This window comes from Strix aluco, chromosome 5, assembly GCF_031877795.1.
Source record: "Strix aluco isolate bStrAlu1 chromosome 5, bStrAlu1.hap1, whole genome shotgun sequence".
NCBI classification, from domain to species: domain Eukaryota; kingdom Metazoa; phylum Chordata; class Aves; order Strigiformes; family Strigidae; genus Strix; species Strix aluco.
Genome location: NC_133935.1, coordinates 22,666,369 through 22,692,024, shown reverse-complemented (window position 1 = coordinate 22,692,024; position 25,656 = coordinate 22,666,369). Strand labels below are relative to the sequence as shown.

The following is a 25,656-nucleotide window of genomic DNA, read 5'->3' as shown; positions in this document are numbered from 1 at the left end:
ATCAGAATATCCATTGGATTGCACAATGTTAGGAGTGTTAGGCCTGTCAGTAACAATCTGTGCAATAGGTGGACAAGGCAGGACTGCAGAAACCAGAGGCATAATTCATTTCTTATGCATAACATTCCTTTGAACAGGCCAGAAAGAGAGGGTTGAGGTTGAGCTATTAATGGTTCAAGGAGAAAGAGAGGATTGTGACTAAAAGCAGGAAATGATGAAGGGCGAGATGAAGGGATAAGGAGCTGCAATAATGCTGTTGTTTACTGATACCTTCATAAATTTATTGAGTTTTGCATAAGTATCACAACAATCAAATGGTAATTTTCTGCACCTTTGGTACATGCTCTACAAATACACAGCAACAGCCATAACCCTGAAGAGCTTACACAGTCTGAACAGATGAGGCAAATAAAGGGTAAAGGGCTCAGACAGAACTGACTACACCACTTGCAAGCCTACACCACTTGGAAGTGACAGGAGTGTACTTTTACTGCTGTAGCTATTGCTTCATGATGTCTTTTCTACAGTAAAAATGCAAAGCAAAGTTAAGTTTTGTGCAGGTGAGAAGAACCCAGCGAGATGTCAGTGTGGCTTTGAGCAAACAGGCGGGTAGGTCTATGGCTTACCTACTATTTGTTTTTGGCATGGGCATGCCAGAACATTACTGCCAGGTGCCGGATAACACCCTGGAGACCAGGGTCATGCTCTCTTTCCTAGACACACAACAGGTACATCAAAAGTGATATAAAACATGACATTCTGTCTCACTCCTTCACACATTTGCATTCTGTCCCTAAGCATTCTGGCTAGGGCAGCTGCTTGGGTACTCTCCCTGAGCAGTTTCACATCAGTTTTCTGCCATGGCTGGTCTGCCACTCTTCAGTTGCAGAACTAATGAGAGGAGCACTCACCCATTCTAGCCCTGACATCCCCAGTAGCACCTGCACCACTGCTCCACAGCAATGCTGATGAGACCTAGGATGGGATGAGAGTAACCCTTGTAATCAGCAGCAGAGAGGAGCTGGGGCACTTGCCAGTCACATACCTGTTGTGCCTATATTCCATCTGTTATAGTTACCCAAAGAGAGCAAATAACTTAGTCTTGTTTATCCTCAGCTGTTAACTTTGGCATCAGGCTTCAGCTGTGAAGTTCACAGACAGCCCAGCATGGACCTTTTTCAAAACCCAAGAATTATTCTTAGTGCAGCTGTTCCACAGGGTATAAAGTTGCTGTGATATTCCCTCAGTCTAATTGAAAAGCGCCCGGGCTATCTCCATGCCCTTTGTCTTGACAAGGAAGACTTCTTTTTAATCCCCAGATCAGCCTCACTAAGCAGAAGAGCATAAACATTACATTTATAAAAGGAGAGTTCTCACAGATGCTCATCTCTCACGTTAGTGTTCACTACCGACAACTCCCCTTCCATTATTTAAAGTTATTTCTGAAATTACTTAAAGTCTCTAAATACATGTTACTGGGTCTTATCCATAGGCTATTTTTGCACAGTGGCAGACATAAGACCTATAATAAACTCATAGGCATAGAAAGACATGAAGCCTGCCAGGAGACCATAACCTTTGCAGTTGTTTTGTTTTTGTTTTTTTTTTTTTTTCTTTTTAATCATTGAGTCCCGCATTACAAATAAACAGTAAGAAATCCCCTCCCCCGAGGAAATGATAAAAACCAGTAAGAAATACGCCCACCTCCCCTTCTCCCCTCGACTCATTATTTCTTTTCCACACATGCCGTCTGCACGGAAAGAACATGGTGAGAGGTAGAATCACACACATCCTGCTTCTGAATCTCAAAGAAGAGATCTCTTGGGGACAGCAATCTCCTTCGCAAAGCGTTAATAACGAATAAGAGCATTAAAATCTGTAAAGACCAATCAGTAAACCACCGCTTTCCTTGTTGCCCACGGAAAAGTCTCCGTGCCGCCCGCATCTCCCGAGGGATGGACGAGGGGCTGGGGGCAGGAAGCTCGCTCCGCTTACCTCGGTCATGCTGGCGAACGGCGGGTATCTGCCGGCAGCGGAGCGGGCTCTCGGCGGGCCGCCGCTCGTCTCGGGTACCGCTCCTGCTGGAGTCCCGCGGGTCCCCGAGCCCCCGGGGGCGGCGCCGCGCTGCGCGGGCTCAGGACCGGCCGGTCCGCGGGCGAGCGCCGCTGGGGCTGGGGCTGGGGCTGCTGCTGCCGCTGCTGCTGCCGCTGCTGCTGCTGCCGTGGCCGCCGCCGCTTGCGGGCTCCGATTGCATCAGCGGGCGAGGGCGGCGCGCACGCCGCCGCGGAAAGCGGCGAGGGGCTGCGGGCCGCCCCGCCTCGCCCCTCCCGGCGGGACCGCACACCTCCGCCCGGCGGGCCAACACCGCCTTGGGCAAGCACCGGCAGCGCCTCAGCCGGGGACGAGGCCGGTGGGAGCTACTCCCTGCCCACCCCAGGCCCGCACCTATCCACAGGGGCAGCAGTGGCTCGTCCCTAAAATGGCCCCGCATCGTGCGCTGCACCTACCGAGCAGAGGCAATCAAAGGATTTTACTGTAATTTACACTGCGGATAACACGTTCTTCTTAGGCTTCTCCCTTAACAAGCATTAAGAAACTCATCATTTTCCGTCTCTGAGTCATTTCCTCCTTCTTGAGTCCAAGTCGTCTGACACACCAAACACTTCGCAGTTCATCCCTCCCGTCGCTAGCAAGGCCTTCAGCTCTCTCACTGCACGGCAGGCTTCCTCCATGCCTCCCACCTTCCACCACTACACACACGACTTGTGCCGAGTCCTCCAGCACAGGAGGGGCCCACACAACGCATTTTATTTGGAGCTAGCTGGGTTTGCCAGATGTTTCACAGTGGGGCTCTGGGTCCTTGCCCTGCTAGCCAGCGCTTACACCTTCACAGCTCTTCATAGCTCAGCCGCCCGCCCTGCAGCCGGCTGGATCTCTGATTTCTGAGTAGATCTACTCCCTTACTTTTACCAGTGAAAGTGTACAGTGGTAGTACAAACCCCCATGATTTTGTAAGAGAAAATCCCAGCGTAACCACGATGTAATGTTCACAATGTGCTTACTTTCATCTTTACTGATTTTACAGTTAAGTCTTTTCTTCCTTTACTACTGTTTTCATAAACGTTTTCCCCTTCTGATCTGCTTGAGAGTAGTTGTCGAAAGCTATTTCATCTCAATGATACTGTCAAAAGTGTCAGGTTCTGCTTTGCATGATGTACATGAATTCTCTCTTGCATAGTGCCAGAGATCGGTTACATAAACGTAAGTTTATCTGTTCCTGCCACTCTTCAGCCAGGTAAGAAAATGCTATTTAATGGAATTACAAAAATTTCAATTCCAAAGAAACACGGGTAAACAACACTACCCAAAATGAAAGTTCATGTGAGCAGTGCTGTGCTCACATAGAGAACATATAATAGATGATAGTGGCTATTTAGGAGAGAAGAATGATGGAGCAAAAAACAGGAGGCGGAGAAACCAGCAAAAAAGCATCAGACAGATACAATTCATCCTCAGCGAACTACTACTCAGCGTTCATGAGAGCAATTCATTCATGATGAATTATCTTTAGATTACAATCACAACATAGGAATAACCATACTGGATCAGGCCAGGGGTCTGTTCAATTCACTATCCTGTCTCTGACAGTCAACAATAACAATGCCTACAGAAGAGGTACAAGAACAGAATCAGCAGGTAGGGGCACTTTCCTGATATGCTCTTTTAGCCTCAAGCAGTTTGTACCACAGCAGTTTCCTGAAAGATGGATTCTTTAGGCTTAACAGTTCTTCACAGATTTTTGTTCTATTAATTTTTTTATTCATTGAATCCATGTAAAATTTGGCATCTATAAGATCTTGTGCTAATGAGTTCCGCAATTATCTGTTCTGTGGAAAAATACATAATTTTATTTCGAACTTACCACTTGAAAATTTCCCATCATGCTCCCTTCTGATACTGTGAGGCTGTAAACACAAGGACCAAAATATTCATTCCCTCTATGTAATTTGTGGTTTTACAGACTGCTGTTGAATCCCCTGTTAGCCATCTCCTTTTTCCAGATGAAGACTGCTAATCTTTTTAGTCTTAATATAAAAATAGTTCCATACCCCTGATCATCCTTGATTTAGGATGGGAACATGAACTGAACAAAACTCTCAAAATGCAGGTCACCATAATTACTTTTAATTTGTTTTTTTTCCTCTGTTTCTTTTCCTAATAATGTCTGGTGTTCTGTTTCCTAATTTGACTGTTTCTGAGCACTAAACTAAACCGGTATTCTTAAAAAATATCTAATTCCAAGACTTCTCTTCTGAAAGGTCATTCATAACCCACCACTGTTTACAGAAATTACGCATTTTTTTTGCCATGTGCATAATTTTCTACTTGCAGACATTATTTTATGTTATTTTGACAGCTGTGTACTCAATTTCATAAGGTTCTTCTGCAACTCTTTGCAGATAGCTCTGGTTTGGCTGAATTGTTTAACATCGTTACTCTGAAGGTTTTAATCTCATCAGCAAACTTTGTCCTTTCTCTATTTGCCTCCATTTCCTTATCATTTTCTCAATTGCACAGATTCTCTCTCTCTTCTGTTTCTTACCTTTTAACCAATTAATGAGAGCAACCAGAAAAGCACCTTTCTTATGGGAGCTTATTTTCTATGAGCCTCTGTCAAGTCCTTTGGAAACCCAAGTAGATTGTACCAATTGGACCTCTACTGTCTACATGTTCACTGAATCCTTCAGAGAAGTTTCTAGATAGGTAGGCCAGGATTTCCCTTCAGGAAAGTCATGCTGAGTCTGCCCCTCGTGTGATATTTATCCATATATCTTTTTGCATTCTTTATTACAGGTTCTACAGTTTCTACCGACTTACTTCAGTATCCTGAATCCCTCTAGAACAAAAGCTGTTTGAATGCAGTTTTACTGTTTCCAGACCTCAGTTTGCCAGTCTGAATGGTATTGTGCTGTGAGCCCTTTTCCCTTCTAACTTCTCTGCATCGTGCTCCACCATAGAGATGCATTTCAAGTTACCCTCAAACTACTGCCAACTGTTGAGGTACAGAGCAGAATCCGTGGCCTGGGCATAACTAAGAAATAGGAGAAGGAAAGGAAAGGGAAAGGAGGAATGTTATCTGAACTACAGAGATTTGTGCAAAGCCAGAACACCAGGTTATCTAGGATACGTATTGAAAAGAGATTTTTTTTTATTGATAGTCAAGCTGGACCTGAACTTGTAAATAAAAATCAGAAAAAGGAGACCAAAACTGAGAGAAGCTACATAAGTTACCTCAAAACTTGCTGCAACATCCCAAAAACTGAAATTGCCATTAGTAAATGTGTCATATAGACCTATTTTTGCAGTGTTGGCTTACATTACCTCAATCTAGTTACACTTCCTTAGGTAACACTCCAGAAGTTATAATGCAAGGGATGTTGACTTTACTTCTACTGATTCAGTCAGTTGTATTGATCCATCAATAAGAACATAAATTTTCTACATTCTGAGTATTTCATTTTCATAAAACAGGCCATTGTTCATTTCTATGCTAGATTTTCCATTAATGCAAAGTATTCCATGAATGCTTGACAGCACTGTTAAACTTTAGAAGTTTTAATGAGTAAGTTTTTCACAGATATGAGAGAACTAGGTAATTTATGTGCTTCAAGTCCAAAGTGTTTCCACAAATTCTAGAGATTCACAAGGCGAATAGGAGCTGTGATACCCAGGGCCCTAGGGGCAGATTATGTTTGTAGAGTGGCCACAAAACCCTGTGATGAGAATGCTCCATTCCTTTTGCTGGTCTGCACAGAAACCGTGCAGATGAGCACAGCATTCCTTTGCTTGCTGTGGGCTCGTGAGTGGAATTTTTGCAGAAGACCAAAGGGGTTTCAATCATGCACATTATCCAAACCAGAACTGAATAAACTCACATTTTAGCCACAGAAATATGAGGAACTACCATTGGGAAAATGAAAAGGCTCTATGATATAAAGCCAAATGGGGAATTTTGAAAGAGGCAGCTTGTATAATTCCATAGTTCTACAAGGAATGAAGGGCAGAAGCCCACAGCTTGATACACTTTCAAAGGTTTCCTTTTATAATGCTGATCTGCATAAAGAGGATAGGGTGAAGGTGGGTAGAAACCAGGCTTTTAATTTAAGAGAAAGCTGGGATTCTGAGATGTTTTTTCTTCTGAAATGGAATGAAAACTTCCTGTAGTAAAATGTGGGGAAAGCAATTTTGATTCAATCAAAAGGTATCGTTTCGACAAAATTTGTGTTTCAGTTTAATCTTGATCTTTTTAAATTTTCAAAGCTTTTTGTAATATAAGTGCTTTTGAAACATGTTCCAAAGCTATTTTAAAAAAAAAAAAAAAAAGAAAAAGAAAAAGAAAACAAACAAAAATACAATTTGTTTTTAAAGAATATCAGAATGGTATGTTTTGATCTTTCTGAAATAATTTGCTTCTACTTAGCTTTTGTACTAAAATTCTATCACAACTTAGGTTCTGCAACTGCATGAAAGTGCGCTGGCACAAATATTTAAAATAAGGAAACATCAACTTTCAACTAAAATCTTCTTCAGGGAAAACTTGTGACTGATTCCAGTTCCAAAACTAAAACTCTTCAGAAAAATTAAGAAGGTAATTGCAGGACATGATTTCCATATAACTGCCTTGCAGAACTGGGAATAGAGTTGTGGAAAGTTTTTAAAGTCCTGAAGCAAGTGAGGGAAAAAAAGAAACTTTTGGATGAGAATTGGGCTGGTGTTGTAGAAATTTCCTAACTGAAAAAAAAAAAGAAAAATGTATTATGTAAATATTATACATACATATGTATTCATACATGTATATTAGGGTAAGATAATTTTAAAAATTATTTTTCTTTCAGAGAAGGACAGGTCATTTGGAGTCTTGTCATTTTGGGCTACAACAGAATGATAGGAGAAGCTGAAATAATAAGCCTTATACACATAAAGTGCTGGTTGCAATTACTAGTCTTCATTTTGGAAAAGGAGAAGAAACACTCAGGATTCTTTGCAGAAACAGAAAGATAAAGGCACGGTGGCCTCTCTCGTAGTCACAGGCACATGTCACCTCACAGAAGGGCTCAAGTGAGATGCAAGGTTTCAGTGGATGCTACTTTCAGAGAAGCAAAATCTTTTTGTGGCAGCACCTCCTCCTGGTGCTTGTTTCCTCATTTCCATCCTCATGACATTTTTCCATCTCCTTGGACACACCATCTCTGTTGTGTTCGGGCTCTGCACATTAGCAGAGTGATAAAATACATTAACAGAGTGATCTGGATTTAAAAAACCCAGATAAAAAGCATGGGAGTAGGAAGTAATTGTAGATGCTAAAGGGCGGGAAGCATCTAAGCTGGCATCCTTACAAAGAAGTAGACTGCATAATTACACTCTCAGAAAGAAACATTAAAAAACAAGCTGTGAGAGAAGATGAAGGGGAAAGCAGCCACAGAACACCTGACCACCAGGAAAACACTAAGAAAAAGGCTGAAAGGAAAAGGCCTGCATGTGTGAGGAGCCAAATAAACACAATACATTTTATGCATTCTTCCTAAATAAGCACTTTGTTAATGTGTAGCTTATTTCTGCCCTGAGAGGCAAGAAAAACATTACGCTTTGGGAATTAACCAAGAACAGTTTGTTTCCAACATTTCTTCCAGACTTCTGTTTTCTAGCTCCTCTCCTTGCCTCGCCTCTCCTTACCTCTCCTCCACCTCTCCTCTCTTCTGCCCCCTCACAGCCTCCTCAGCGACGCAGAGCCCCTGCCCTGCCGCAGGCCTTTTCCAGAAGGTTCCCGATCACCGTACCTGCCTCCCCTCAGCACTGCCTGCCCCACAGCCCTGCCGGGATGGGGCTGGCTTCCTTCGCATTGCAGAAGGTGAAGTGTCAATCCTGCTTCTGAAGCAAAGCCTTCAAAAGGCATTTAAAATGAGTTGGGACTGGTGTGAACCGGGCATAGGCAGATGCTGAAGGCGGCAGCAGCACCTCAGGGGCTGAGTCAGCAGCAGAGTCCATCTCAGCTGGCTCCATCAGACTTTAGCACCCAGGCCACAAGAATCCTGAATTCTCATGAAAATCAACCCACTCCTTCACCTTATAAGGGAAGCACCATGATTCCTTTCCAGCCTGTTTTCCCCATCCAAGGTAACTCTGAAGGTTTCATAACTGCTGAGTTCTTTATTCTCCCCCACTCAGGCCTGAGACGTAAGAGAGGGGAAATACCTGATGTTTTGTGCTGTTGTGTTTTTTTCTGGGGGTGTAATCAAGTTGAGGATAATTCTCCACAGAAGTTCATAGAATCATAGAATCATTTAGGTTGGAAAAGACCTTTAAGATCATTGAGTTCAACTGTTAACCTAACACTGCCAAGTCCTGAACCATGTCCCTGCATACCTTTTAAATACCTCCAGGGATGGTGACTCCACCACTTCCCCAGGCAGACTGTTCCAATGTTTGACAACTCTTTCAGTGAAGAAATTTTTCTTAATATCCAATCTAAATCTCCCCCGGCACAACTTCAGGCTCTTTCCTCTCATCCTGTCACTCGTTACTTGGGAGAAGAGACCAACACCCACCTCGATACAACCTCCTTTCAGGTAGTTGTAGAGAGCAATAAGGTCTCCCCTGAGTCTCCAGGCAAAACAACCCCAGTTCCCTCAGTTGCTCCTCATAAGACTTGTTCTCTAGACCCTTTAGCAGCTTTGTTACCCTTCTCTGGACACGCAAAGTTAGATGGTTAATGATAAAAGCCAATGATAGCAGCCAGGCCACCTGGAAGACTCACTGCTGAACTGCTTGGCTTCAATACGAAAACTAAATCGATATTTAAAGACTGACCTAATGTGATCTTTTTGGGTGATGTAAAACATCTTGGGCCAAAAATGCCTTTTCTTTGAAAGCAGTAGAATTAAATTGTGGAAATCAACGTGAAATCTTGATTTCTCTGATGTTACTGGAAGAGCTTGTGAGTGCCTCGAGAAAAGGAGGCAGAGAGGCAGCTGGACTGTGGCAAGACCGCTTTCCCAATCTCCAAATTACAACCTGTTTCAAATCGTCCAGCCGAGAGAGGGGCCGACACGCAGCAGTGCTTTGGCATGAACAGATCTCTATAAAAGCTCAGCATCCACTTTGTGTTTTAAAGTCACGTTGTGGTTCCCCAGACTAAATCAAACCAAGCTTAAAAAGACTCCAGAAGTGCACAACAAAAGCAGCCAGAATTTTTCAAGACGTTTTCCGGTTCCCACTTAACGGCGATCGGGCTCGGAACTGTTGACTCGTTGTGCGGCTGATTTGAGAAGAGGACGACAATAAAGTCTCTTTTTTGCCCTGACCACATGGGGTATCACCACTCGATCCCGGCTTTGCAGGGGCCGCGGGGGCAGCGCGGGCGCCGTGCCGTGCTCGCTGGGAGCCACCGCCCCTCCCGGGACCGTCCCGCCGCCCCGGGGACCACCGGGCGTTTCACTCCCTCGCGGCTCCCCCTGGTGGCCGCGGTCACCCGCGGTTCAGAGCGAGGCACCGGGCAAAAGGAAAATGAGGAGGTTGCGGGTCACCTCCGTTTTGCCCGTGGTGCAGGAGGCCAGCCCTCGGTTACAAACACCTCGGCTCCTGGATCTTAACGAGATCTGCACCCCCGTACCAAACTGCAGGTTTAATGCTGGTGCCCTCTCAGCAGAGACATTCCTCTATGTGATAAGTCAGCTAGGAACCCAATGCTTTTATGAGCTTTTGGCATCACATGCAAGAAAATACTTCAAACCTATATGTTTTTATAGGAGATCCATTACATTCCCCAGCAAAGCAGTGCTACTACTTCAATGAAAAATGGTATCTGCTAGAAAGTATACAGGAACACACATGCTCTTTAGCAAGCATACCTCCAGACATGTGCTACTTCAGCAGGTGAACTAGACACATGAAGGACTGGTAAAAAAACACATAAATGCATTTCTATAAATAGATCTCGAGCAATAGCCCAAATTATCAAGTCATAGCACTTAGTCTGAGATAATGAATTCTACATCAACTTACCCCACATCAGTCCTGTCATTTTTCTGTAAATGGTTACACATTTGAGGAGAAGGCTTACAATAACTCTGATGAAATTAGGTTTGGCAAGGGATTACAGCAGCTGCAGCATCTCTTTGTTGGACTGAGCATGAGATCCAAGTCTTCTGAAAGATGCTTTAATAAGCCAGGACCAATACTGGAGGGGTAAAGCTTAGAACAAATGGGCCACAAAGGCCAAATTCTGCCAGGTTAGTTAGTCTGGTAACAGCACACTAGCACTGTCATAGCGGGTAATGGCAATCTGAAGGGTAGCAGTAACAGCCAAAGCAAGCCAGGACATGGCAGCCAGAGAAACAGAGACAGGAGTCCAAGGGTTGGCAGCGACATCTGAAGAGAGAGCTGGGAGACATACATACTACATTTGTTTTAGGGACATGGACTCTTGCTTTCCTGCCTGATAAGCAAATCAGAAATGCAACAACTAGATGAGTCTACACCTTGAAATCTGGCAAAGGAAACAATTTTAAAGTAATCCAACAAACCCTCCCCTTTGACATCTACCACACGGACAAGATACCTTTCTTTACAATGCTTTTGACACAGACTCAATTACAGTGGTACCATATTGTGAGCAATAAGAGAGTCAAAGTATTCCTGATTAATAAATGGCAACTGTTTACTGACAGTGACTGGACATGAGCTACATACAGATTAACATTATACCTCTCGCAGTTTAACAAATGTACCTAGATGTAGCTGGGATTTTTTTCCCTTTAAATTAGGGAGTGCCAATTCTTTGAAATTCTTAAGACAGAACCAACTTTGGCAAAAGTTAGTTGAGAGGCTAGAACTTTCGTGAAAATACATTTTTAGGGCATCAACTAGCACCCAGCACCAACACACCTCAACAACCAATTAAAATCGCTGCTTTGCCGTTCTACTCCCTCAGAAAATCCTCAACAGCGGGCTGCAAACTTACAGAGCACCACAGACTAGTAAAACTGCTCATCAGGCCACCCTCTAGGATACAGAGAGCTCATGTTCATATCCTTGAACTAGACTGAAAGCACAGGGGCTAGAACCTGCTCTGAGTTCTAGGCATGTGCCCTCTTTCTCCTAAAGTTTAACAGTTACTTCCCGAAAATGGAAAGAAGATAGTTTATCAAAGAAACTATTTTCCACGTAACTAATTTCCACATTTTGTTGTGATGTGTTTGAAGCTGAACCTGAAAAACTAGGGAGATGTTTATGTAAAAGACTTATTGTAAGAAAAAGAAGAAACCTTTCCATTTAAGATTAATCAAAAGAAACTATTTACTATGAAAGAAAGTCACAACAGTGTAAGATAGTCAAGCAGTAACAGCATGCACTTCCTAACCTTTGGAAAGGAAAACTTGTCAAAATCCTTTCTTAAAGTGTGCATGTAAAGAGACACAAAGACAAATTATAGAAAAACGTACCCATTTATTCAAGGTATGACAAGGATATTTACAGTATTCGTTTGCTCAGAATAAGATCCATCCTTATGATTTTTAAAGCAGCAATTATAAATTACATTTAAAAGGGGAAATGTTCCAAGCATGTTTCTGTTAAAGATATTTTTATGACGACAGAAACACTTTAAGGCTAAGTCATTTTGACCTTTGCTGCCACCCACATTTATCTTGGCAAAAGTGTCTCAGACATTACCTTGAGGGATAATGACTATGCTAAATTCAACATATGATTTTGTTCCCTCAGATGCTTTTCACAACAGTTCACATCTGACAAAAACTGACTTCTGAGTTTAAACAATGAATTAAATAGAAGTGAGATGAACTGCCCACATCCCAGCATTTCAGAGGGCTAAAAAAAAAAATCACAGCAACACATTCATCACCTCTGAAAGATATCATCAACTTCCTTTTTGATGAAAGTACTTCAGCTTACCAAGCAATTTGCTTTCAGTCAGAGCTCCATAGTCATGTGGTACAATCCACCTTTCCCATCACATTACTTTCAAAAGAAAATAATAAAAATCTTCAGGTAGCTGACTTCCAATGTAAATTATGAACACCATCTGCTTTAAACAGTACTTGATTCCCACAGTACAAACTAGTGCTCTGCCAAAGCAAATACGATGAGTTTGCTAAACTGCTGTAGTGTTATTCTCTAGTCATTTTAACACACCACAGATCTATGGGAGCACTTAAAATTAGTTTATCTCTTGAGGTAGAAGCCACAAGTCATATTTAGTCCTGTTTGCAAACTGCAACACACATTGCATCAGGCAAATATAGCCATTTTTTGTCATTTATAAAACACACTGATTTTTCAGACATTATTCATTGTAAATATAATGGCATTTTTTCCGCTGAATCATTTTGTGCCTGTTTGAGAAAGAAGCAAATTAAATGTTGGGAATAGTAGATTGTGGCTACTTACACAGTTATAATGAAAATAAAACATGTCTTGTACAAATGAAGTTCATAGCAACTTCCAAAGGGCTGGTATATGAGGATTCTTGTTAAAAAGTTATTTTGGAAAATACCAATTTTAACTGCATCATAAAGGAAAAGAAAACAATCCAAAACCCAGTCATTAGACCTCTAAGATTACATAGTTACTTGAAATACTACCATTGCATTTTGGTAATTTTTTTAGGATTACATTTAAGGGAAAAGAAAATTAAACACAACTGCAGCCCCCAAAGCCTGCACAAATACAGTTTACTTAATAATGACATTTTGTTAGGTGAGGACACTACATAACTAAATCTATTGAAAGTGAACAATGTTTAACATTCCAATAGAAGCAGAAATGTGACCCTTGCATTAGTAGGGGACATTTATTCCAGATTAGCTAAGAATCTATGTAACAGCAAAGTTCTTGCTGTGACTGATAGAACTTTTAAGCTATTTGAAGATAGCTTGATCAACAAGTTACAAAACATACAGAGATTGGCACTTGATCTTTAGTTAGCCCCATTAGCTTTTTCTCCCCAGAGACTCACATACACAGAACTTTTAAGTTTTCATTTTATTACTGTAAAAAATAAGTCAATTTGTAGTTCCAGAGTAAACAAAGAAACCTTAGCTTCAAACTATTTAAAAACAAAGGTTCAGATTTTCATAAGATACATTTCACAGGGTTCATGTCAGCACCTTAACCAAATGCATTTTTTGTGAACTAAGCATATTTCACAAAGTTTCATGTTAGTGACAAGGGGCTACATTCTCATCTGGATGCAAGTGTAACATGACACAAGGAGAACAAACTGGAAGAGGAGTGTGAGCCAGTTTCCAGAGTTCCCTGTTGAGCTCTACACATGTTCAGAACCAACATTTAAGACTGCAGTTATCAAAGATTGACCTTTTGCATATTCCGAAATGGAAGGCAAATACAATCAACTTACATTTGGCTTTGAAACATTAAGATAACAATGTTTTATTTCAGCCACATATTTACAAAAATGTTTACAACAGAATCGTGTAGGGTTTCCTTTTTTTTCCATGATACACTTAAAGATGAATAGTCATCTTAACTTTCATGCAAAGACGCATCTCTTGTTACACAAGAAGTTTTCTGTTTCTTTTTTTACACTCTGATAGCAAGCAGAGGGTTGGATAAGTTTGGGTCACCCTTAAAAACATAGGCCTGTTTGCTCTACTGCACCTTCAAAATAAGGAGGTAAAGTACAGGCACTGTTAATTCCACAAGGGTTCATTGCCTCTAGCATTTTTTCCAAAACCAACAAAAATAGTCTTGAACAGTTGTCACATGGGTTATTCCATGACTTTCACCTCTTCAATTTACTTCCTGAACTCTGGAGTTACTTTCCTAGAAGCACACTTGCTGAGCTTCTTTTCTAATGTATATTGTTGACTATACATTTTAAATTAAACTGTTATGTAAAGAATGTAACAAGCTTTTCCTTTGTACACAACTTTGTGCTGAGTATTCTTCAAAAGGATTTCATAAATAATACAGTAAGTTTAGAATTGGTCTTCTGCCCTCTTGTCATTATACCATGTTGTTGCTTTCTCCAACTTTATCTACAAGCTGTAGAAAAGGAGACAAAAAGGTTTTAAGCTGCATGACATTTATGTACAGTGAAGTTACTCTCAAATATTACTTGCTACTTGCACAGTTAGTATGCGACTGAAAATGAGAGTCAAGTGGTACTCACCGAGATCTCATGATTTAAGTTTGTGAAAATTAAAAATCTTACAACTGTGTTTCTGCATGACATGTTTTTCTCATATAGACATTAACAGTGCAACATGAAGATGTAACAGAATGAAAAGGAAACAGAAGAATGCAGATAACACTGCTAGCTTAATGATTAAAACAAAACAATACAGTATCAGCCACACATGCATTAGTAGACCAAGTAAGATATTTCAACTGACCATTACTGTGGATTCTCTTCTGAGCCTACGTAGGCTTTGAATAAAACATTAACAATTACCTTTCTAAAACAAGATTTAACCCCATTATGATCAAACTAAATATGACTAAGTAAGATCAATTGACAAATGAAATATCCAATTGATCATGAATTATCAGCCAGAACTTGGCCTAAGATTGGAACAGATCATCTTGAACACTAATTTTTAAAAAACAGCCTGTATACATCTAAGTTATACCCCCTATTAATTTTTTAGTGATAACTATTAAAACTGTTGCTTTCAAAACTAGGATTAAAAATACTTGTGTTAAAATACATACCGAAATTAGCACAGTAAAAGTAGTTGACTGAAACACCCTAGACTACCATCTTTCTGGCACCTGTTAATTGTCTTCAAATCCCTGGCTATTGGTTAAGAAAATGGAAAACTGCATTTGAAAAAATACAAATCTTAGTAAATAGCAAGACGTAGTCTGGTGCAGTGGACCTTAATAAATATATCTGATGAATGACTATGCATCATGAGAGTTTCTGGATTCACCATAGAAGCTGCAATTTAACATTGAACTAAACTGTTTGCTTTTACAGGCCCGTTTTCATAAATATATCCAAGTACTACACAAAGAAGAACAGTGTCCTCCTCATTGTACAGACAGGAGAAGAGGCACAGAACAGTGGCGTGATTCGCCTATCTGGTCACCTAGGGCCAACAGTGAAGCAGGAAGCAGAACCCCAGTGTCCTGAGTCACAGTCCAGGGCTCTTTCCACTTCACAACATGTAAGCAGGGGCAGCTTCTGCAAAGGTGTCCTTTTTGTTCCTTTTGCATCTAGAACTCTCTCACTGGGAATGAAGGCGATCTGTATGGTGCAAGAATTATACAGGAATACACGCAGAGTAACTGCTCTACAGTTATTTGCTTTATTTCTGATGCATTTCTACTATTGCTGTAAGAATGGAATAAAAACTAGTACAAGCTTCAAATTTTGCATGAGGTACCGAACACTTACCGAGCTTATACCAGGTAAATTCAAGAGATATCCAAGAACTGGAACTCTTCTAATGAAGCCAATCACCACAGGAAAGAACCCCCTTCAGGTAAGATATCAGAAGATTGTATTAGTTTTTTATAATTAAACTATTCTCATATTGCTATAAAATGAAGAAATAGGAGGTATTTTTTAAACCAAGATTACATAAAATCTTGTAGTTTGTTAGCCGCACGTTAATTTTACCAAATATATCAACATACATTCAGCAGAGAAAGAAGAAAACTGGGAAAGAAACACATTATTTTTAAAGGAACTTAATTTTCTTCATAGCTGGCAACCTCTTAAAAAAGCTCTTAAAAAAAAATAACTAAAAGAATAGTCAACTTAGTCAACAGAACTCACACTCCCAACTCATTTCTCAAAATTACCATACATATTTTGAGAGGATTTATTTTTATGTTATAGGAAATACATTCTTGCAATACCCAATGTAAAAACAACTGAAGTTAATTCTGAGTAAACCCCTTTGAAACCATATATGGTGGTCCTTACATTAACCAAAGAGAATTAAACATGACAGAGTTGCATATTCACTTATTTCACAAATTTATGTAAAGTCAGAGATTTGAATCATGAGCCAGGGGATGTTGCCTAGCACAGCTGCTATGGTGCAGCCCCCTGCACTGCCCACTTTGTCTCTGCAGCAGGAAAATAATTTTTCTATGCCACCATCTCAGCGGTTTGCAGTCATTTGCAGCAATTCAGCTGGTGGTGGCATTCTGAGGAATCTCTTGTTGAGCTATACATTCCCTGTGTAGAATAAGGATTAACATGTAATGAGACCTCAGCCACAGTGAAACAGTGAAGTTTCACAAGTCTCATCATCCTCTTCACTACATCAGTAAGAACTACTTGCTGGGTAATATCACTCTCAGCAAGTTTTTCTTGGAAATTTTCTTTTTTTAAAGACCGGATTATTTCAGTAGTCCAGTAAATTTTGATGCAGGGCACACAAACCACTTGTGACGGATTAAAACAACTGGTGTAGCCAAGAATAAGAAATAGTCAGTACAGTTAGAATAATATTGTTATCTATAACTCCGGATGCCTGTAACCCGAACAAGGCTCCAAAAGCAGCTTAGAGTACAAGAGATACTGTCCCATAATAGGCTTCTCCAGTGAATGCAGTCTGAGCACATGGAAGTATAGCAAAAGACTAAACCTCTGACAGGAAACTTGTGGCAGCATGTTAAATAAAGACAAGAAGGGAAAGACATTCTAGATTTAAAGCAGCATAAACTAATAATTGTGCGTATGTCTCACTTCAGTCAGATGCATCTCAAAACAAAATAATCTTTGCAATCCTGTTGTTTAAGTGTTCTTGGTCATCAGTACCTAATCGTTGCTTTGTGGACAACAGAGGCTCTGCAATTACTGCTACCGGGCATATGAAAGGTGACTGTGTAGAAGTAGTCTAGATATGCAAAACAACAACCTACAAGTAAAGATTCTAGAGGGACCTGAACACCTAGTGAACTGATTTAGTGGTCTAAAAAAATCAAGACTGAAAAAAGTACAATACAGTGGTTTACATTTGTAAACACTGTATTCAGTGATTCAGTTGTATTCAACTCAGTCTGAGTTGAAATAAAGTTACCAGAACTGTTAAATTGCTCTTGGTAAATATAAAGGTTTTCCATATAAAAGTCCTGGTAAACAAAAGTAGAACCATTAGGATACACAGAAATGCCCATCCTTACAACATACTGCCCTAACAAATCCAAAGGTGCATAAATTGATCTGGTATTCCTTGGGCTTAAGAAAATTATGTACTTCAGAGACCGATGACAACAGGGAAGTTTTCTGTTATGCAACCAAACAGCGGGATCCTGAGGAATCATATAAAATGATGCTTGAGGAAAGGCTCCACTTTTAACTTCTTCAAAAAGGAGCAGGTTACTGGAAACACGATAATGGTTGAAATGAACGAGACTGAAGCAAAAAAGTCTTTACTTGGAATAGTAACATTGTAGCAAGTGATTTGGATACTAAGAACTATTAAGCACTAGAAAAGATGGTCTAGAGATGTTTTAAATTAAAACAGATCAGATAAACATTCACATCTGGAATTATCTATCCCTTGTTGATACTCTTCTGGCTGAGGGATAGTCCCCGTGACCTAGGGATAACTACTGACCTTCTATAATTCCTTCAACTTTATTTCACTCTGCTAGTCCCTGGCTAGCACCAATAGACAATCCATAACCATACATGCTTAGACGCAGTAATTTATAATTCTTTTAAAAGGAGAAATGTTTGGTTGGACACACTCTACTTGTTTTGTACTGGCTGATTAAACCAAAGTGCTACATTCAGTGAAATACTGTGATTTTTCAAAAGACTTGCAGTAGAACAATAAGAAGCATATATTAAAATTGCAGAATTAATTTTCAGAAATCTCACTGTCTTCAGTAGAAGCCAAGTTAAGATTTTTTTTCAGTAAAATATTTAAACATTTTATTTGAACTAAATACAAGATTAACATACAATTTTATTGAGTGGAAAAAAGAAAGCCATGAGAACGGCGGTTTGATTCTGATTAACAGGAACTGTACTATTTAGCCAGTAGCTGAACACTTCAAAAATATTTTAGGTGTCTCTTACTAGATTAATACGCATTAATGAAACAGTCTTCATCAGCACAGAAGTCCAAGAACAATTAAAAGCCTCCCTTCTTATTAGCATATTTTGTACTTTGTTCTATAGTGAAGTACGGAACTTCAACCATGGAAATAAAGATAAAATATAGATATATACAGGGTGTAACACATCAGATTCTTTCACCATTACACTGCATTTATGAAGAAGTTAAATCACACATTGTGAAAGCTATAACATGTATTACAATTGCTGTTTAAAAAAAAAAACCAATTTTTCATATTTCCTTAACTCAGACAAGATAATGGTAACCTAAGCCAGTAGTTCTGACTATACTAGGGCAAAAGGGTAATGAAACATGACATAAAACATCCTGTCACTGGACGACCATAGTAATGAAATCGTAAGGTTATAAACCTAGGATGTTTGTAACCAAGTATTTTGCCCCATTTGTTAAAGAAACGAACAAACTCCCCACAAAAAAAAAAATACTAAGTATCTAAGTTCCCTAATGATGAAATACTTAAACTTTGCACTGCTAATAATTTGGGGTCCCAGATATTTCGAAGCTTTACAATTCTTTGGTTAGACATAAACAGTACCAAAGTCAGTTTGGTATATGCCTCACAAACATTAGCAGATTTGAGTCTTGGAAAAATACTTACCAACTTTCCACCTCTTGCAAATATAAATCAACAATTTTATATAAAATCTATCAAAAGCGAACATTTAAAGGTTGCCACTTTGCCAGCTGCAATGCAGCAACACTAAACAAATATATTTGTTCCTAGACACACCAGTACAGAAAGGTATTTTGAAACAAGTCTTACCTGAATAATAGGAAGAACCCATAAATTTCAAGGACCATTCCTATTAAAGGCCAACCAATGAGAACTATGAGCACACCACCAAGGAAAAAGCCCGTTGCTTTCATTTTGTGTTTTTGAAAGAAGAATCGAAATGTTCTTTCTAAACCGATAACAAAAGACAAGCCAGCCACAAATAAAACCTAGAAAAGGCAAAAAAAAAAAGAAAAAACCCAGCTAATTATATTCCTAAGTTTAATATGTAGACATATATATATATATCTTCTACAAAATTAGATTGCATTTCTTGCACAACTTCTTTTAATACCAAAAGATAGATGGTAAGAAGAAATTTACTAATGATTTTCTTTTGTAAATTCCATCTTAAAGCATTTGTAGCTAGCACTCAAAACTCTTCTCTCAGCTGCTTAAAAAGTAAGAGGTCTACCTTTGCGGTCTCTGACAAACACAATCATGTCAAAAGACCTGGTGACAATAGTTATATCTGTCCTGTAACACAAGGACAATCATTATCCACAAGCAGTGCTGAAGCTTAGTACCACTGACAGCAAAGGTTCCTAAAAACTGAGAACACACGTTACAAAAGCAACTCTGTTCTGTACCGTGGACATCTTCAATAGCTCGTACTGATCTACTGAACAGCACAAAGCCAAAAAAGGAAAATAGCTGAAGAGCATTATCGGTTATCTTACTTGTTGGTTTGGGTTTTTTTGCACTGTGTACAGATTTTCTACTGTATACTGGTTCCAGTACAGACTGAACACTATCACACTAGCCCCAACTAGTCAGGACTATTTTTAGTGTCCTTTAGCAACAGAACTTGTAACTATTTCAGCTTGCAAGCATACATCCAGGCAACATTTTTGCTGAGAAAGGGATAGTATCTCAGATTTTACTCAAGATTATAGATGAAATTTAAGCTTTTTATATTATTTAATAGACCACTTTAACACCTCTTCCCCCTTCTGATATAATTTCTTTTAAACTTTCTGTAAGGATACAGTACCTTTTCTTGCATTACATTTGGTTACCACATAGACTGTCATTGCCTCTTCCTACCTATGTTTCCATCATTTTCCCTAAGCAGGATCTCTTATTTCCACCTTGCATTAGGAAAGGAAAAAATAAGCATTATTTTATTTTTAAACTCTTTCACTATATGCTTTATTGATGGTTCAGAACAATGCTTCAACTAACGCACCCAAATTAAAACATACATTTTTATATTTTCCTTCAGTGAATCTCAGTATTTGACTCTGCTGCTACAGAATGAAACTGATCAGTTTTGACCACAGACTTTTAGGCATCAGCAAAAGAGAATGCAAACCTCTACCAGGCTGTGCTCTTCGCTAGCTGGTGAAGCTGAGAACAGCAGAGGCGCAGAGATTATCACATTCAGAAAACACCCTGTCATTTTATATTTGCTTTGGACTGGGAATTTTGTGTACCAGAACTAGGATTTATTTTTCTATGCCGCTTTGATCTTGTAAAAACTGAAGATATTAAATCTCTCCACTATGAAGGGTGATTGGCTCTTCTAAACCCAGACTATCAGCAATTCATACTTCTTTCTTTCCTAATAAAACACTGCAAAGCTACATTTGCTAGTGTGTACAGAACACTTCACTATTCTTATCCAAATACATACTTAAATTTGACAGTTATCTTACAAGATGACAAAAAAGAAAACATTAGTGATGGCAGCCAATCTGAAGATTGTATTTGCAGCAGCATAACAAGCTGCTTCTTGTCTGACCAACATATCACAGGCTTGACCTGGAGGTATGATATTTAGATTCATGTGAGCTGTTCTAACTTTAATCAGGAAAAATGATTCACTCCTGTCACTGAGTATAACTCTTGCTTTATACCAAATTGCCACAGTATTCCTTGTGATCCAGTTTCAAATTGATAACTTAATTCTATTTTTAGTTTATTTTTAATATATCATATACTGAATTCTAATCAGTGCAGAATCTAGGACTAAACAGAAGGCACTTACATTTCCAATAGCCAAAAGAGCTTTGTCAAAGAAGAGTATCATTCCAAAGAAAAGGAAAAACACTCCAAAGCCTGTTAGTCCCATTCCAATCTCTGAAAAAGAAACAAATTTAGGTATGTAACAAAACATAGTACCAGGAAAAACTCATGCATAAAGACTGTGAAAAACTTAGAACGTCCAATCTACAGACATTTTAAATTTATAAAAAACCTCAGCCTATTTTATGACCACCTAAAAACTCTGTACAAATATAGTATGTCTTGTAGACACCAATTATTTAAACAGACTGAGAGATCTTTGAAAGCTGCTTATCAGAAAAAGTACATATTTGAAACTATATAGTGAAATTGAATGCAACAAAAAAAGAATCATGCATACATATATACATAGAGCAAAGACCTCCCTTTTGATTTACTGCTAGTATGGAGAAAAGGACTTTTTTGTGAACAGGTAATGAAACTTTGTTTACCATTTGCAACTCTTATCCCATTACGTTTACTGTAGTAACACAAGCACCCTGGGCCTTTCCATCCTCCTGAGGCCTCGCATTCCACCTCCTATAATCTTGCATAGCAGCCCCACTTCCCTCAATTTCTGAACACCACTCAGACTAATGCTATAGGCTCCTTCCAAGCTACACATGTGCTGATGGCTATTAAACACTAGCTTGGGTCTCCAGCCAGTTGCCAGTGTTCTCAAAACTAGTAGATACTAAATATCTTTGAGTCCTGCCTGTCTGTAAAGGTTGCTCAAGAAATACCGGGAAGGTGAGAGCTGAATGGAAGGTTTGAAAAGAAACCAGGCTAGAAATGTCAAACTATGATTAAAGCTACCATTTGACAATAGCCTCCAAGCTATCTTGAAGACCATGGTTAAAAATACATCCCACTTTCAAAATTAAACCTCTAAGGCCTTCCTTTGACTCTCACACAGACTGATTGGGAGAGAAATAACAGGAACAGCAGCAACATGGCTGCAAAAAATCTTTGCATTTATCTGCACACTCACCCTTAACATTATTGCTATCCCTGTGATCAGAGAACTTTGAAATCTACAGGATACATAAAACCAGCTAGCAAAACCAGCCCTAATACTATAGACAGGCTGGCAGCCCAGTTTGTGTCTCTGTGTGTATATAAATTGAAGTTCCCAGTAGTTTTGTAAAGCCTCAAACAAAAAACCCCACCCACTATCACAGTGGTAATTGCTACTGTTAGCCAGATCTACCTAAATGTATTTTAGTTGCAGTTTTGACTGCAATGTAGAGCTAGTTGATCATTTACTGTTGCTTGAAGAGTTCAGGAGCAAAGGAGTATTGCTCTGTCTATTTCAGAACCTCCATTTAGTTACTGCAAAAAAATTTCAAAACAGCTCAGAGATTTGTTACAGCAACATTCAACTTCCTGAACTTCTTCTGTAAGGGCTCATCTTTCAGCAAGGTTGCAGATCACATGGTGTTAAATCTGTAGTTCTACAGTATTGCCTGCCTCTTTAATCTTTTGCTATTAGCGTTTGAACCACCCAGAATTAAAACTAGTACGTAACCTCCTACAACTGCTTTACTGCAGACGTTCTCAATACTTGTTTACAATGAAAAATGGAATTAAAAATAGTATTTTCAATGAATCTGCTGACCGAAGGCAATATAACAATTGCAATCTGCCCTTTTCTCTAATAATCTTTACTTTACAAGAGCAGAAACAATTTGCATTCTGGCAGGAAAACACTTGGAGACAGGACTCCAAGGGAATTACCAGCTGCCAATAAGATAAATATGTAGTCACGGGAAGCAAGTATTCACTCCTCCCGCAGACACAGCACAAAGTAGGGATCTAGCAAGAAGGCAGAGGCCAACTCCCAACAGCTACTGCAATTACTACTCTGACACTTCTGTATTCACTTCAAACATGTTTGTAAGCACCTACTCCTACAGCAAGTTCAGTTTCACTTTAGAAGTCAAAAACATTCTCTGGTTAGTGGAGGGAAAAGAAAAAAAAAAAGAAACACAAGCAACACCATTCTCATTGTCCCAAAATTACTGCTGAAAGAAGATGAGTAGTCCAGGGCTACTATTCTCTGTTGCCAATATCTCAGCAGAAGGTATTACTGACGTGATTCATATCAGAATTTGGAAATATATTTGACTAGCATTCTTAGAGGAAGGAAAAAAAAAAAAATCACTGACATCTGGTACTTAATCTTTGCAACAATGAACTAGGAATTTTTATAGAGGGTGTGAACTATTTTTAAATGCTTTCTCCTGCACCAGAAGACCCTTCCCATGTTACTCAAACACAACATTTTCAACACCTAGAAATGCAGAAACACATACTAGCCATGTGACATTTACTCTGGATTTTTAAAAAGTTATTATGATGTACTGAGAGAAGGGAGCAATGGTTTCTCAATGTTTCTGCAGAAATCCTGTAAGCTATGCAAGAGTACTACAGTACTGTATCAAAACAGTTTAGTAAATATTAAGACTTAAAATTAAAATACATTGCTTGTGAAAGTTCAGGGAAGACAATGCACATTCTCTGTCTTTTGTATAGAAAATAAGAATGGAATCTTGCACTATAGGCTTGCAGAAGATGAAAATTAATGCAGTTTATAGTTTATTAAGTTTCAATTTTTTAATTATGTTGCTAGCAGTATTTTTTAGTATTGAAAAATTAATTTGTTTGGGAAAAACTAAGTGCATTCTTTTGCAATTACTGGTGATTTATAACTCCATTCAATGAAGCACTTCAAAAAATGTTCTAGACGACAGCTGCAAATTTAACTTTCCAAACATCAACTAATGCAGTGGTCCTCTCCAGGTATTTATCATGATACTCTACCAGTGACTCTATGGTGAGCTCCGTATTTTTCCAGAGAGCAGTGAGTTTAAAAATACCTGATTAAATATCTTCAGAATTTCAGAAAAACTGTGAAAAAGCTAAAAACTCCTGAACTCCACAGTATTTCACTTACTATTCTTAGCTCTGAAAGTTAAAACCAACAGAATCAGCACTGGAGTTAGCTGAAGGTCCCAAATGCGGAACTAAGAAAAAAAAAAGTAGCAAATAGATCTCCTCCTTCTGAAAAGATTTTTCTTTTTTCCCCAATGAATACTCTGGACAGGAGGATCAGGGGAATGGGAAAAAGCAAAGCCCACAAGGGTTTAATCAATCAGAAAAAATAACTCCAAGGGTTAGCACCCATCTGCATAACAGAGAACAGTGCCTGAATTTCTCAAGAAATCACTGACCTTAATTTGAGCCTGCTTTTCTGCCCGTCTTCATCCCTGGCCTTGACTGGCTCTCCAATACCTCCTTTTCCAGGATCCTGCTATCAAGTTAAACTTAGTTCTTTTAACTTTGTTTTCTACATCTTTCACACTTATCCTCCTTCATAACTGGCACTACGGTACCCATCAAGCAGGCTCATTTTCTTTCATGGCAACCATGCCAGAAACATATCACATGCGAGGTGTTAATTCAAATCAAAGACCTAACATTCTCCTTTACCTCACAGTTTAAACTCTTACAAACCCCTTTAATTTGATTTCTTTGTGATTTCCCTTTCAGCATCTCTATTTCCATTCAGTGAAAAGAAAACTACGGTTACATACAAGTACTTCTTTTTTCTCTCCAGATTGAGTGTCTGGTCCTCACCTTAAAACCCCCTCAATGTCACCTGCAAACATGTAGTACAGTAGCAGTAAGTTAAAAGAAACACAGTAAAGCCACTGACATGTAATTAAGTGATTTCAAACCACTAACGTCCACACGGAGGCATACTAGAAGACTTTAGCTAATTGTTACTTTTGTTTACCGTTCAGCTTTCATTCATTCTCGCCATCGCCACGCCACAGCAAACCTGCCAGCACGGAGGAGCTCGCAGCCCGAGACAAACGCAGGCAGCCACAGCGGCGCGGGTGAAGGTGCCATTCTACGGAAGCGGGCACCGGCGTTGCCGAGCGCTCCTCCGTAGCCCCGCACTCCCCTCGCTTCCCCTTCCACCTGGCAGCTCACGGTACCACCGCCAGACCCGAGGCCGGGGCGAGTTTTAAGTCCTCACGGAGCGGCCACGCCGACGGGCGCGGCCAAGTAAGCTCCGCCTGCGCCCTCCCGTTCCCACCCCGCGGCTGCTTTTCAGCCGGTGCCCGCCGCGGGCGGCAAACGGGCGGGCCGACGGCTCCCCCTGACTCGCACAAACCGAACCCCTCCTCGGCGACTCCCGCCCCAGCGCCGGGAGTCTCCCCTCCGCGCCGCGCTCCGCCAGAGCGCCGGGGCCCCGAGCGGGCCTGGGCCGAGGAGGGAGCAGAGCTCTCCGCAGGGGCGCTTCGGCACAGCAGCCCATGCCGGGGCCCTAAGCCCCGACCGCTCCCACGGCTACCACCGACGCGCCGCGGAAGCGTGAACAAAGGGCGAGGGCCCGGGACCGGCGGGCCAGGCCCGCCCCGCACTGCTCGACCGCCACCGGCGTCCCTCCCCCGCCCCGCCTCTCCGCCCCGCAGCTCAGCCGCCCCCAGTCCCACGGCGGGCGACCCGCTCCCCACGGGCTGCTAGTGGCGAGGGAGCGGCGCTTACTCTGGGTGTCCGAGAGGGAGATCATGGTGGCAGCGGAGCGCGGGGCACAGCAGCCGCAGATGCGACGGCCACGTCTTCCGGAAACACGCAGCCCCCTTCGCCTCGCCGCCGGGTGAAAGGAGGCCGCCGATTGGCGGGACCGGAGCCAATCAGCGGCCACGTTGTTCGCGCGGC

At 40.5% G+C, this 25,656-nt stretch overlaps 2 protein-coding genes and 1 long non-coding RNA gene across 6 annotated transcripts in view; all 3 read right to left on the bottom strand.

Moving 5' to 3' along the window:
• Window positions 1-2,229, bottom strand: part of BCAT1 (branched chain amino acid transaminase 1) — a 66,967-nt gene extending 64,738 nt beyond the window's left edge. For both annotated transcript variants that reach the window (XM_074826375.1, XM_074826376.1), the window contains exon 1: window positions 1,996-2,229. In XM_074826375.1, coding sequence (XP_074682476.1) covers window positions 1,996-2,004 — 9 coding nt within the window. In that variant the 5' untranslated portion in view covers window positions 2,005-2,229. The remainder of the gene's footprint in view (window positions 1-1,995) is intronic.
• A 3,853-nt stretch (window positions 2,230-6,082) lies between these two features.
• LOC141923741 (uncharacterized) lies at window positions 6,083-7,919 on the bottom strand. Its single transcript, XR_012623391.1, has 2 exons — window positions 7,839-7,919; window positions 6,083-7,266 (listed from the first exon to the last, which is right to left on the bottom strand). It is a non-coding gene; the product is annotated as an uncharacterized LOC141923741 (long non-coding RNA).
• A 3,566-nt stretch (window positions 7,920-11,485) lies between these two features.
• Window positions 11,486-25,633, bottom strand: GOLT1B (golgi transport 1B). Of its 3 annotated transcripts, XM_074826374.1 has the most exons (6): window positions 25,483-25,633; window positions 20,909-21,000; window positions 18,910-19,088; window positions 15,440-15,521; window positions 14,433-14,466; window positions 11,486-14,082 (listed from the first exon to the last, which is right to left on the bottom strand). In XM_074826374.1, the coding sequence occupies exons 1-5, from the start codon at window positions 25,505-25,507 to the stop codon at window positions 14,458-14,460; spliced, it is 387 nt and encodes a 128-aa protein (XP_074682475.1). In that variant the 5' UTR covers window positions 25,508-25,633; the 3' UTR covers window positions 11,486-14,082; window positions 14,433-14,457. The 3 variants fall into 3 exon arrangements, with proteins under 3 accessions (XP_074682475.1, XP_074682472.1, XP_074682474.1); XM_074826371.1 differs by lacking the exon at window positions 14,433-14,466 and having other exon boundaries at window positions 11,486-14,112; XM_074826373.1 differs by lacking the exon at window positions 14,433-14,466.
• Between the last annotated feature and the right edge of the window lie 23 nt (window positions 25,634-25,656).